Below are 14777 nucleotides of genomic sequence, written 5' to 3' on the forward strand. Positions count from 1 at the left end.
TCCTCCTCCAGAAATTATTTATTTTACACTGGTCAGTCACTGTTAAACAACAAGTGCATCAACAGGGACGTGCGGACAGAGATTTCTGACTTCCAATAGGGCCAGGTCATTTAAATAAGGCTACTTGAAATATGCAAGTTAACACAACCTATTACCTGTACACACAGTTGGTTATATCTAACAGTGTAACCATTTCAATTTATAAGAGAAAAGAAAATAGCACTTGTTTTCGGAAAGCTTTGGTACCGTGGTAACTTGACCACATGTTTGAAGAGTAGTAGAGGATGTAAATACCTAAATAAAAAAAAATCATGGTCATAGTGAAGCTAGTTCAGCAAAGGGCCTGTGAAAATGATAAGGTATTGGAGCATCTGTCATACAAGGAAGAGGCTGAAGACAGCTGAAATTGTTTAGCCTTAAGAAGAGAAGGCTCAGGGGAAGGAGTAAAGACAACTAAGCCAGACACTTCTCAGTGGTGCCCAGTGAAAGGAGAGCAGGCAACGGACACAAACTGAAATGCAAGAAATTCCACTTGAACATGAGGTGGGGTTTTTTTGTTGGTTTGTTTGTTTTTTTTAACTACTGTGAGGCTGGTCAAAATCTGGACCAGACTCACCTGAGAGGCTGTGACATCTCCATCCTTGGAGATATTCTAACCTCAACTAGAAAAGGCTGTCAGCAGCCTGCACTAATTGACTCTGCTTTGAGCTGGGGAGTGGGACAAGACCAGAGGTCCCCTCCAAACTCAATTCTATGTTTCTATGTCCAGTACATGATCAAATGTCTGTCATGAGGATGGAACTAGTAATTTAACCCCTATAACACTGTACTGCATATTTATTTGATGATTTTAATCAGCATTTCCTTGTCAATGTACAGTTAACCATCTATGTGTCAAGACAGGCCAACATGCTTTCTAGCTTAGCCCTATGAATCCATAAACACTATCAAAGTATTTATGACAAATAACTGGACACTATCAAAGTATCCGCATGTTAAAATAAACTGCTTAAGTACACCAAGAGATCAAAACCAAGATTATTATTCCTCACGCTTTTTCAAAATGTAATTTTTTACTTGCTTTTGCATAACTGCCAGATTAGCAGCAGCTCGGTCTGCCAGCATGGGGAAGGAGTAACAGGCTATAATTACTGACTGCAAGCACACAAAGCTCCCCTGCCTAATGAATCTTGCCTGCCACAGATTCAAAACCCACTGACCTGCCCCTAACATTTTTGACACACTGTGTACACTTTTACAATACTCATAGGAGTCATAAGCTACAGTTTAAGATTAGATTACAGTTGGATTATGAACTACAGATAGGAAAATATTAAAAACCTTACTGGTTATCAACCCAAGCATGGCTCTGAATGTAGACTTGGCTCAGCTAGAAAGCCGTGGGGTCATGGGACAGAAGGAGAAAAAGTGCCAAACCCTGAACTCAGAGCAGCACAAGCAGTATGCCATTATTACTAAGTTAAAAGTAGTTAAAGTACATTTTGCTTAAAAGAGTTATTAATTAGAATTAATGCTTTTTAGCAGCATAGTAATTTTGATAGTTGCAGTTTCCTGTAACTGAAGATGTAAGGACATAAGAAGAAAGTGGTTTGTATCATGAGCAATTTTCACATGCATCCCCCCCTTAAAAAAAAAAAAATTTAAAATGGCTGTATTGATATCTAACCATTTAGAGTACAAAATTCACATGTAGTTTTACAACCACTACAAAAGATAAGAGAATGGTATTTTCTGAATTCTTTAATTAATTTCTTCTTCTGCTTCAAAGGAATAGTGGGGTCATTGTCCATCTCTTGAACCAATGCAAAAAGATACCGATTTGTTTGTTGTTTTTGATCTTCATACTCTTTAGTTGTCATGCGCTGACAGAAGGTGAAGCCTTTGTAAGAAATCAGAAGTTCAGGTTAAATTTAATGCATCAGAGAAGAGCCTAATTTAAAAATACTATCAGAAACATAGGTATATTGATACTCCAGTTCAGATGTGATGACAATTCTCTACAAACAATGTGAAACATATAGCCCTCCACTGAGCATGGATGAACATCTAAACATTAATTGCAGAAATAAAATTGAAAAGCAGTGTTACAACTGCAGTATCACAGATGATTTTGTATTGCAAATAGGCCTGCAAGACAAAGAGCCAATACAGTTCTTGCAAACAGAAGCCATAATGAAGAATGCTACATGGCAAGAATGGCACCTTGCAGTTGTCATGATCCAGTGATTCCCTGTGAGTGAGTTGGATCCGTAGCAAGGCCCAGTACATAATGCAAGTGAATACTTCGGAGAAACAGTTGCCTCTGAACCACACTTCTGTTTTCAGGAATACAATTCAGGAACTGGAGTACTGTGTCCAGTTCTGGGCTCCCCAGTTCAAGAAGGACAGGGAACTGCTGGAGAGGGTACAGCAAAGGGCTACGAAGATGATTAGAGGACTGGAATATCTTTCTTATGAGGAAAGGCTGAGGAACTTGGGTCTTTTTAGTCTGGAGAAGAGAAGACTGAGGGGGGATTTTATTAATGCTTATAAATACCTTAGGGGTGGGTGCCAGGAGGATGGGGCCAGTCTTTTTTCAGTGGTGTCCAGTGACAGGACAAGAGGTAATGGGCACAAACTTGGTCATAGGAAGTTTCATCTAAACATGAGGAGGAACTTCTTGACTTTGAGGGTGGTAGAGCACTGGAACAAGCTATCCAGAGAGGTTGTGGAGTCTCCTTCTCTGGAGATATTAAAAGCTCGCCTGGATGCATTCACTGTGCAGTCTGCTCTAGGTGAACCTGCTCTGGCAGGGGGGTTGGACTAGATGATCTCCAGAGGTCCCTTCCAACCCCTATCATTCTGTGTGATTCTGTGAACTTCTAGGCAACTAGGCAACTCAGCATGGTTTGGGCACCAGAAGCAGAGGCAATGGAATAGGCAGTAGTTCAGGGTGAGGGCAGAGCAAGGAATTGGAGCCCAAAAGATAGGCAACTTAAGCACTATTTAGCTATAAAAATGTTGCGAACCTATGCAGTAGAGTACTGCCCTGCAAGGATTCAAGCCCATCATTGGACAGTGAGTTCTGGCCTGAGAAAAAAATGGCATTCAGCTACTCCACGCATTCGTGAGGAAGTTGGTTGAATAAATGTCAATTGCCTAAACAGGAAAAAATTCTTACTATTCCTTCTGTACAAACACCATCTTCTTAAGGCTTCACATAGAGTGGTAATAACCTGAGCTGCCAGAGTTTTCATGTGGACCTGTCCTTCCCTTCTTCTACAATGAGTCTGTCAAACACCAAATGTGAAATACTTCTATGGATTAGTAGAGTCAGATCAAGAAAACACAGCTCTTTCAAAAGGGAAAGATTAACAACTTCTGGCAAAGAGATTAACTCTTAAAACTTCAGGGTGGATCCTTTAGTCCAGTGGTTTCAAGCAGCTTACTAGATTAAAACCAAGCCCAGAGTTCCCTCAGTGTTTTTAGGAATGTTTATCACCAGCAGACCTAACGATCACCTTCCTGCAATAAACAGACCCCTTTTCTTATCAGGGTCCCCCAGCCCTTCCTCCTGCTCCCACCTGCACTTCAGAAGTTCAGCAGCTAAGAATGCCCAGTAGCTCTCAGGAAAGATTTTCCTCCTGTCTCCTCCATGAGAAAAGGGAAAATGACACCAGAACGAGGCACACAGGAAAACAGGAATATGCCATGCTGGAGAGCTTACAATCAGATCAAACTAGCTATTTCAACAAGTAGATAGAATCTATATGCATTTACAGATTGAAACTCCAAAACTTAGTAGGGAGAATATAGTATGGGGTTTGTACTTCAGTTATCTGTTCAATGTGCTGGTGGAGATCACACAGGCTCCAAGAATACTGTAGACAGGCAACTCCTTCCTCTGTTGCTCAACTCTGTATTCTTTGGCTACACAATATGCAATACTCGGAACACTGAATTGGAAGCATTGGAAGCAATTTGGACACATTCCAGAACCCGACACAGATGGTAAAAGATTCTGTACCACAACTACTTCTCAAACAGATGCTCTATTAAATATAGTATTAAACAGCACAATAACTTACAGTATTATTCAGTTCCCTAATGGTTTTTCTTCAATGTTTAAGCATATAATGCACTGGCAATACAGAAGTCAAAAGGAAGAAGCTAGAGTCAGAAAGAAATTAAATTATTTAAGCCAACTCTTTTAATCACAGTGCTGAAAGATATTTTTTGGCAGCAATGCCAGATGGAATGTTAGCTCATAAGAGACATGAGCTGGAAAACACTAATCCCACATATATAGCAAGTGTCAAATGCCTTCCCTTTAGGCTACACTACCCTTCTGTAAATCTTAAGCTCTTAATAAATTTGTGCTTACCCAGAAGAGGCAGAGTTCTTCAAAACACTAAATAATCAATGTCTGGGCTCAAGACATCTATTAGAACCTCAAACTACTGAGCTCTATGAGAATTTTTAAGTGTCTTGTGGTAGAAATATAAAGAATGCTGTTCCTAAATATAAAGTCACATCAAATTCACAAACCAAATTATAAGCAAGTCACTTCAGGAAGCACATTTTGCATTAATTTCTCCAGAAGTAATTTCTGTAATGTGTTCAAACTAGATAATTAATAGAATCCGTGTTCTCCAATATTCAGAGGTCAGTGTTTTGATTATAGCAGATAATTTAATTATTTAGTGAATTAGCCACTAGTTGCTTTAATACTTCACTTCTAATAAAAGAAAAAAACATAGCCTATGCAGGATTATAGTCAACTGATAAAAAATTGATTTGTACAGAAAGGTTCATATAAAAATGTGTATCACATCACCTACCTGAATCGGTATCTGGATCTTGTCCTTCTAGCAGACTCTCAAGTCTCCTATTGGTTAGTTCCAGAAGAGTTAAAGGAGTCTGAAAATACAATACAACAAAGAAAAGAGTTACAAAAACAATACTTCTATATTTTGAGAATCTAAAGCTTTCGGATGATCAATTTAAAAATCACATAATTAGCTGCAGAAGAATCTATGCCTACATCTATTTAGGTACACATTCAAAATCTCTCAAAAAACTGCACTAAAACACATATACGTATGCTTATTTCTGATATTTCTGGCCACAGAAATAGGAAGCAAGATGTTCTAGATGTTGTTTTCCACTGAACTATGGCAAAAACTGTAATGTAGACCTTGAACTGATTTCAGCTTCTATAATATCAAAGGCTCTCAACTGCAGCTGTGAAAGAGCGAGCCACCATCCATTCTGCTGTCACCGCTATGAAACAGCAGGCACTTCATTTGTTAGATCTGGCTCCATCTCCAGTCATGAATTAAAGCCCTAACCCTCATGTCAGAACCCTTAATAACAAAGTATTTGGTTTTGGCTATATATTAACACATACAACACTCACAGTAACCACTTTCAAACTAAACTGGAGCTAATTAAAAAAACAAAAGTCTCCCATGTCTCTTTAGCTGAGGTCAGAAGTGGAAATGAATGTGTTGTATAAGAACCAAAAATAATATTTTACTGAAACCAAATCAATGTTTCTGTGAGGCTTATTTGTAACCGGACAATAATCATCTAGAGCAATTTACAGTTATCTTACAGTAGCTGGGATAATTAGTTCATTTCTATCTAGTTTAGTGTTTTAATAAGGAATTTTATAGTTGAGGAAAACAGTATCGAAGCATCACAACTTTAATGCACTGGTTGAATTCAGGAAGTCAATATAGGATCTGGGAAGGTTGCATCTTCTCACACATGTGACAATATGATGGAACGCAAATAAAGGAGACTATGTAAATATACAGATACATTTTATAACTGATCAAGTTAAATAGAAAGGCCATTTCATTTTGTGGTTTCATTTACTTTCTTTAATTTAGAAGTTAACATTTCAAAATACCAAAACAAACTCTTGAGAGTTGTCAAAGCTGTACATGTACACTGGGGCACCAGAGCACGCCATCTTATATATCACTTAGAGTATGACAGCTGACTTCTAAAGGAGAAAGACACTAAGAAGCCTAAAAATTTAGTAGACAGCCATCAGAACAAGGTAGAAAAAGCCCTCTATAAAAATTTCTTAATGCTTCAAATATTTTCTTAACACAAATGATGCAAATAAAGACTGAGGATACTATATGTAAAGGATTGCAAAGCTCTCAAAAAGCTGTCCTCCATAGTCCGAAATAGCTTTTCACCCTACTTCACTGTACTGTTAAACTGTAACAGATGGAATATTAAACTCTGCTCCTCAGACCTCTCATCTCCAAAAAAGGCACTCCATGGCATTTAACATTTAAAATTACAAAGCCAATGAGGTAAGGAAAATGCTACCTTGAAGAGCTCGGAATGATTGTCCATCAGAAACTGAGTCAGCAGTTCTGCCTGGGGTTTTGACAATGTCTTATTTTGTACGATGAACTTTGTGCAAGTCTTGATGATCACCGATCTGTTATCGAACTACATAAAGAAGAACCAAGATTTGGCATTAGATTACCTGCAATGCATCAGCAAAGACTAAGTATAACAGGATGCTATCAGTGGGAAGAACACCTTGATAATTGTTTTAAAACACATCACATTGGAAGGCAGTAAACAGAATACTTCTAACTCCGGGGAAAAAAGTTACCTTTACTATAGGAAAGTGCTATTTCCCACACTAAACATAACAGATACTCACTTGTTTTTGTAATTTGTAGCTCTCGGATTTGGATGCGATGGCTACAAATGTCAGGAGTCTATGTAGTTCTTCTCGGATATTTGGTGCTAGTAATTTTACATAAAGTTGTGACGCCTCTAGAGCTTGATCTGTTTTTCCTTTTTCTGCAATGGAGTAAAACAGGGTATCCAGTGCAACTGTTCATTTTCAAAGTCAAGAATACATATTTAAATTCCAATAGTAATCCCATTTTTGGGGAGTTTCCCTCCAAACAAAGCAGGTTATCTCAGTGACTTCTAGAACCTTTTGACAAGACTCAATACAGCATTTAATCAATGTAAGCTTAAAACCTTTGTCCCATGGCTAGTCAGAGAACAGTAATGTCCTTTATATATTGGACAAGTACATCTATATTCTGTGTACAATGTGCAAACACTGAAGTGTTGGTGTTTACACATCTTCATATTATATTCCAGGATTAATCTCAAAGTAATTAATGAGACAAACAAGTCTAACTTTCTCATTGCTTTGAGGTGTTTTTGTTTTGTGGGGTTTTTTTTGTTTTGGTGTGGGTTTTTTTGTTTGTTTTCTTGTTGTTGGTTGGTGTGTCGTCCCTCACCCTTTTTTAAGCAATTAGGTAATGTTTCTCAAGAAAATGTGATCAAGTGGAAATAATCTCCTATAAAAAACCCTTTAGATGATAATTCTAGTTATCTTCACTTTGAAAGTGAAGAACTATCAAAAATCCAAGTAAATTTCTTAAGGCAAGAGCAAGATGAAGGCAGATACAGGAATAGAACCTACATATGATTTTCTGGCCTCTGTCCTATTACTGGGACAGAAGTTATATTTTACAAGAAATAATCCAGGACTTTCAGGGGTGTACCACAAGCCATTTGAAGCCATCTTTGTTTAAAAAGAACACCAAAAGAGCATGTAAGTGACCCTTTTCCAAAAGGAGGACAGACAAAAAAAGCTGGAAAGAATTGCCAAAGGATATGATCAAGACATATAAAAGTGTACATATGTAGAGAGGGTTTTTTTGGGGGGATCACAGCCTGAATCACAATCCCAACAGCCCCTTTTATCATTTTAAATAACTTCTATTACTAAAAAAGCCCTAAGTCCAGAACTTACAAAACCTTATGCTGGTTAACAAGAAAAAAGTTAAATCCTTGCTATAAAGTTACATTATTAGTCACAAGTAGCAACAAGGGAAGTTCTGACTAGCTGTTAGAAATTTTCACATTGAGAGTAGTTACACATTGAAACAGGTTACCCACAGAGGTTGGTGAATCTCTGTCCTTGCAGATTTTCAAAATTCTGCTCGACCAGACCCTAAGCAACTTGATCTAACTTTGAAATTTGCCCTTGCCTTGGGCAGAGGTTCTGACTAGTGACCTCAAGCGTTCCCTTACAACCTATAGAGTGCATCTGCAATAGCATTGCAAATGGTGTTATGATTCAGTCAATTAACGCTTAGTAAGTTACATCCTTTATACAGCTTTCACTTGTACTTTTTGTTCCAGGTTGCTCTTACCTATAAGTTCTATAATTCCTGAATGAATATCAAGATCCTGAGTGGCAAGAAGGCAGTCTTTCTTTTGACTATAATACTTGATTATTATGTCAAAAAGAATCTTCTTGTATGTATTCAGACTGCTGGGTTTGTTAGCACTTTGAGGTAACTGCTGACTAACCATCACTATGAATTGGTCTGGGAAATACTCCAAGCAATCAATTGCAGCATAGAGCCATTTGTCAAGCCTGTAGAAGGAAAAAAGTTAGTTTTAGTGCTTATTTTAAAATGCTTTGCCTATTCTTATTTAAACCTTTAAAGAAAATTAGATAGAAATAACCATGCAGGTATAGCCACATATTTGAAACACAGCATTAAACCTGTTGCTTATTAAGCAGTATATGTAACTTATTTCACTATAGTAGTTCAAGGACCCGCTCAAAATAAGCCACTTCCATGGTTCTCCTGTGCTACAGAAAATAGACCTGAGGTACGCCCAGATCAAAACCAGCTGCGATCATGCCAGATTGTCACTGACCCCAGGACACTTGCCTGATTCAGCTAGTACTTAAAACCAAACACCACCCCACTATTTCTCCAACACACACAATGAAAACCCACCAGGGCTAACCAAGGTGAAAAAGAAACGGACTGCATCTTTACAGAAGAGAAACAAGACAATTGGTTTGAAAACAGAGAAAAATAAAAATAGTTTAAATCCCAGAAGACTGTGGAAGCAGTTTATTATGTGACCTACTATAAAGGCATGAGTTTTCTTAAGCCTTTGTTGCCTGTATGACTTAACTATGGAGAGAAACATGTAAGGAGAACCTAAAATTGAGATAGACAACTCATTGTTCAAAGAGGCTGGAAGGTCAGAGGAAAAAGTCACTATACTCAGCCATTTTGTACAGAAGTAGTCTAAAATTATAGAACTGTGGGGGGCAGACGGAGAATTACTCTTGTCTAATTCTCTGGGTATAGAATAATTTGAACTGAACCAATAAAGTGTGAGAAGATGCAAACATTATTTAAGATCCACAGAATCTTATTTCTATCATGGAGACCAGAAACAAAGATTTTGAACTTGCTGCTGGAGAGCTAGATAAACATGAACTTTTGTTAGAACTGCTGCAGCCAACAAGGATTGTTTAACCCTTGGATGCATAAATGGGGTAATACAGTAAAGTAGAAATAGGATCATGACCTCCCTTTAGTTATGATCCCATGAGCAGTGCAATCACTGCAAGCAAGATTTGATTACAGTTTTAAAGCATGCACACAGAGCACAGGTATTTGATTGTTTCAAGCATAATATGACACTATTTGAAAACTGAAGTCAGAAAACTTGAGATACAAATTATGCTTACTCCCCCATCTTCATATTGGGGGCAATTAATCCTACAACTACTTGTAATACTGGTGGCTATTCTTCATACCTGGAATTTTCCATTTCTTAGGCATGCTATAAGCCAGACCTAAATAATATACTGTCTACAAAGATGCTACTCCAGCCCCCCACTTAAGTAATTGTAGAATAAAGTAATGAAGCAAGCATTTAGTTTTCTTAATACTCATCTGATATATTAGCAAAGACCCAAATGTTAGAGACACTTAACACAGAATAATAGAGTAAGAACCACATATGAGATATTTTAAGAGATGTAAACCCACCAATCACCCAAGAATCAAGTACAATGTTAACATAAAGCTCAAAAGAAACATTAGGCATTCTGTTCATTAAGGCATTCTGGGAGGAAAAAACCATGGAGTTAAGATGCTATCCAGCCTCAGAATATTTTTTTTCCAAGTTCTAGTATCTGTTATAGAGACGTAAGAGTGAAGTGTCTGGTCTAAAAGCTAGGCATGTTTTCGACACTTGAGGTTAAAGTTTTAATTTATACTTAAAATCCTCAAATGTCCAATCCTAAACATATACTTTTTGTTAATTCCCTTACCACTTCTGAAAAGAAGTCAAAGGAAGGTACATTAATGCCACCCCTGTCTACAAGTATAGAAGTGTGATGATGTCTGTTTTGTTCACTTAACACAGATATTTGATCAAGCGTGAAGTAAAGCGTTTACTAACAAATCCATTTTATAGATTTATTACTTACTCAGGCAAGTTTAAGCTACATGTAACCTCTCTGTCCAGGAAAGTATTTGAGATAATCAGGTCTTCTTCTTTGCCAAAAGAGTCTGATTTTGTCTTCACTGAAGACACCAAGATATTTTCTAGAAGTGGAACATCAATTAACTGCAGCAGTCGTAGCAGAGTTTGCTGTTTCCAGACATCTTCTATTACTGATATCATAAACAAAAAAACACCCTCAGAAATAAGATCTTATGTAAACCACTAACCTTTGTTTTTACTCACTCAAGAACATTTTAAATATTCAAAGAAAACAGGTAACAGCATAGTGTGAAGTTTCTGTGTTGGGGAAGAAGGGATCAAAATAGGAATGCTAAGAAAGAAGGCTTTAAAGAGAACATCTCTCTCTCCCCCATCATATTAGAATTAAGAACAACCTACTCTAATTAGTAATATGTACAAGAAAACACAAGTGAATAGCAAAGGAATCATATAATACAGATGTATTTAATCTTGAAACCTATTTCCTCCTGAAGTGGTATTTGCATAAATAGAATAGCACTATCCTGCAAGAACTTAATCCTGTTTTGTTTCTTTCTGTTTACTTACTATGAGCATTTACCCATTTTGTACTCATTTAGCTATTTTGTCATTAGTGACATGTTAAATTTAGGACTCCGAGGGGCAGTGTTTAACAGAAATGAGACAGTCAACCCAAGTAGGTACAGTGAAGAACGATTAAGTTTTAAAAAGAAAAATTCAATCCTCACCTCGTTTTGAAAGCAGATGAGTTGGTTCATTAACCATGATCTTTGGAGGTAAAGATGTGTGAACATTTATAGATTGAAGAAGCTCCTCTACCCGCTTTTTATTGGCTGCTTCTAATGCTAAGGGATTTGAAAGTGTTGTTTCACACTTCGTTCTGCTTAGGGGAAAAAAAAAATTAGATGTGTAACAAATATGATCAGGACACATTTACCTTTTTTTTTTTTCTCTGTTAAATTGCTGTTAAATCAGGACTTTAGGGCTTCATTGTATCTGGGGTTTACCCTGCTGCTAGAAAACCAATCATCCATATCTGCTTTGTGGAAAGTGCAAGGATATTGATTCCAAATACCGTTGATGAGTTCCATTTCTTTTACCAGCTTCCAGCAAGTAACTCATTCATACTAATTCTGAGATTTCAGCAAAACTGATTGCAAAACAAAGTGATTCCTAGGCTTATGCTACTGTGCCAGACTCTATTCTAAGTAACAAAGGGCAGATCAAAGCAGTTTAGCATTACCAAAAAAATATTAGGTAGCATCTGCGATTTAGGCATGACATTCTCAAAACTGGCACGTAGTTTTCAAAAGCCTCCAATACCTGGGTTAAACAGGCATAACTTCATCTACAGTTAACCCACCTTAACTTTAAAAAAAAATAAAAATCAGCATAGTTCAGAGTAACTCACTTAGAACATCTGCTTGTCTTCTGTTTCCAGACTTGCTCAGGAGACAAGCTCTCATTGTCTTTATTCTTTCTAGGAAGAAGAGGAGTAAGACTGCTCTTTGCAAATTTATAGAGACTACTGTTTGTGTCTTCAAACTCAGTTTCTTTCTCATTCTTGAATAAGTAAAGCTTTGCTCCAACTGGTTCAAACACCTTGTGATCCATCAATGCTTGGCATACACGGACTCCCTTCAGCCGGGAAATATCATTGCAGCTTAGGTACATGCTTTGCATAAGATGACTTAGTACCACATCAACAGCATTTGAGCCAGTAAAACAGTTTTTGTATGTTTTCAGATGTTGTCTACGTCTTTTGATTTCCACCTGACTGTGAAGAGCATGAATAATACTATTCCACAGCTGAGTTGCTTGAAAAGGACCATCACAATCTGCAAAATATTTATATGCAAGTTTTACAATGTTTATAAAGTTTTAACATTTTAAAAAATATTTTTAATTTGTGAAATTATTTATATATGTATAAATTCTCCAGAAATCAGCTTAATTTTGGAGACAGAGAAAGATAATACTTCATGAATCAGTCCTTCTTGTAAGTTGACTCACTAGGGCAGAGTCAACAAGAGAACAAAAAGACACTAAAAACAGGTGGTAATAACCATAACAAAAAAAACCCTTCCCCACACATACTGTATGTATGTACACATACACATTAATTCGTTACAGAATCACGGAACGGCAGAGGCTTGCAGGGACTTCCGGGGTCCATTTGGTCCAACCTCCTCTGTGCAAGCAGGGCCACACAAAGCTGGTCACCCAGGATCATGTCCAGACAGCTTTTGAGCATCTCCAAAGGTGGAGAGTCTAGAACCTTCCTGGGCACCACTGAAAAGAGTCTGGCGCCGTCCTCTTTGCACTCTCCCTTCAGGTACGTGTAGACCTGGATGAGAACCCCCTGAGCCTTCTCTTCTCCAGGCTGAGCTGTCCCAGCCTCACCTAGGGGAGATGCTCTTCCAGTCCCGTTTATCCTCTACGTATCACTCTCAGCTCAGCAGACAAACCAGTATGTGCAATACATTAAACCTGCCTGCCCCGCAACCTTTCGCTCCCTACACTTAGGCACAGCTCCACGCCCAGCCCTAGCAGCGGCGCCCGCCTTAACCACGGCTTCTGGGGGCACAGCCGGAGAAAACTCCTCTCTCCCCTGTACAGCTGCTGACCGCCGCGCTAGTTCCTTCCCGCCCGCAGGCCAGCAGCCGGAGGCACCCATCCGAGGCGGGGGCACGCGTCGACCCCTCAGAGCCCGCTGCGCTCCCCAGCGAGGCGCGGAGCCGCCGCCAGCCCCACAGACGCTGCGGCAGTAAAAGCCGCGGCAGCGGAGAGACCCGGATGACTGTCTTCCCCCACCTCGCCGCCGCCCGCTTCCCCGCCGCGGCTCTAACTCGCTCTGACTCCGGAGCCTCCTGAACCGCGGAGTCAAATAAACCGCCATAACCGCGGCCGGTGCCGCCGGCGGAAGCCGGCAGAGTGCATCACTTCCCGCCCTCCTGCGCCTCCCCCGGCCACCGCCCCAGCACCGCCCCTCCGGGGCGGAAGTGAGGCGCGCTCCGGCCGCCCCTTTACCCCGGCACTGTGGCTGTCGCCGTCGCTATGGAGTAGCTGGAGCGGGACGGGGCCGAGCTGGGGCCGGAGCGAGAGACGGAACCGGCGTGACAGGCGGCCCGCCGTGCCCACAGGGCGACGGGCAGCAGGGCGCTGCGCCGGCAGCTTCCCGCGGGCTCAGGTAAGAGGCCTGTCCTCCGCGCCCCGGGGCAGGAGCGGCTGCCCATGGCCTAGTGCCACTGCGCGGGGCGGGCAGGGCCCACTGGCTCCGCAGGGGCTGGGGATGGTGGTCTCGCGTCCACCCGAGCCCGGCGCTGGGAGGTGGAGGGGAAGGGGGCCGCCCTGGAGGCGCGATCGTTGCGCAAGCAGGGCCTGGCGGGCACTGTTGAGCTGCCCGAGCCGGCGGATCGTGGATCACCTGCCCGCAAACGCTGCTCAGCGCCTCTGGCCTCCGACCGTGGCCGCCACCCGCCCCAGGCACGCTCTCTCCTGGCTGCCTCGCGGAGCAGCGAGCACTGTCGCCGGCCCTTCGGGCAGCGGGAAGGAGGGAATTCCCTGCGCGCCGCTGGCGGGGCTTTCTCGGCGGAGCGGTGCGAGTCCGCTCTCGCTGTAGACAACCGTAAATACTTTATCCGGGAGGACTGGCCCGCAAGAGACAATCCAGGGATTTGTGGAGCATATAGGTTAGGTTTTGCCTGTCAGCAGGCGACAAACAGATACCCGTGCATGGATCTCGTTCCGTGAGTTTTTGGTAGGGTTTCAGTTGTAGCTCAGCACTGAAATGCTGAATAAAAATCATGAAGGTGACTTGCTGTGGGGGCAGGTACACTGTGCATCATTGCATTTGATCCTGCTGTTGTTTTTGTAACAAATGCAAAAGGTTGGTTGTGCCTGAAAAGTTTTTTTTTTCTTTTGTTCGGTGAGACTCGGTTGTTCTAGCACCTATTTCTTCTGCGAATTCATCATTTTTTGGGTCAGATGCATAGGATGGAAGTTTTGGTTGGGTGGCATGAAGTACCCATGCACCTCCCTGCTGCCTTGGTTCACAAAGGGGAATCCCAGCTTGTTACAGGTCAAAATGCTGTCAGAGTGTATGATGCACTGCTGTGTAGTGTGCACCCATGTCCATACATCAGATGAAGCTATGAATTAGTTCAAGGATAAATTAATAGTTTTAAATCACGCAGTTGTTTTACATGAGTGAGAATTAAAGAATGGTGAGGAATCTTGGTTTTGGATTTATCTTTATTTCAACATTTTTAATGTTTTGCCTCATTTCTTATTGCTGTCTTGGCTGTTGCTTACTACCTTGCCAAGTGATTAGGTTGTCGTCGTGCTGATGCATTGTTGCTGATATACATCAGCACAAAGACCATTATCGATTGTGAGGGGAATTCATGAAAACAACACATTGACCATCTGGATTTCTTTTAGGATGA

The 14777-nt window shown here is 40.6% G+C and overlaps 1 protein-coding gene across 1 annotated transcript; it reads right to left on the bottom strand.

Annotated features, from left to right (window-relative positions):
- Positions 1-1682: 1682 nt before the first annotated feature.
- Positions 1683-13228, bottom strand: DEPDC4 (DEP domain containing 4). Its single transcript, XM_059816992.1, has 9 exons — positions 13144-13228; positions 11741-12167; positions 11058-11212; positions 10313-10499; positions 8217-8443; positions 6698-6840; positions 6352-6477; positions 4842-4920; positions 1683-1900 (listed from the first exon to the last, which is right to left on the bottom strand). The coding sequence occupies exons 1-9, from the start codon at positions 13226-13228 to the stop codon at positions 1683-1685; spliced, it is 1647 nt and encodes a 548-aa protein (XP_059672975.1).
- Between the last annotated feature and the right edge of the window lie 1549 nt (positions 13229-14777).

The sequence above is a fragment of the Gavia stellata genome, chromosome 4 (genome assembly GCF_030936135.1).
Source record: "Gavia stellata isolate bGavSte3 chromosome 4, bGavSte3.hap2, whole genome shotgun sequence".
NCBI classification, from domain to species: domain Eukaryota; kingdom Metazoa; phylum Chordata; class Aves; order Gaviiformes; family Gaviidae; genus Gavia; species Gavia stellata.

What these genes read in the sequence shown, in the direction of transcription:
- DEPDC4 (XM_059816992.1), bottom strand. Translation starts at nt 13,228, where the DNA reads ATGGCGGTTTATTTGACTCCGCGGTTCAGGAGGCTCCGGAGTCAGAGC. An exon ending in TCATCTGCTTTCAAAACGAG is followed by an intron (nt 10,500 to 11,057) that starts GTGAGGATTGAA and finishes TTATGATATCAG; the next exon opens with TAATAGAAGATGTCTGGAAA. An exon ending in GCTACAAATTACAAAAACAA is followed by an intron (nt 6,478 to 6,697) that starts GTGAGTATCTGT and finishes TTCTTTATGTAG; the next exon opens with TTCGATAACAGATCGGTGAT.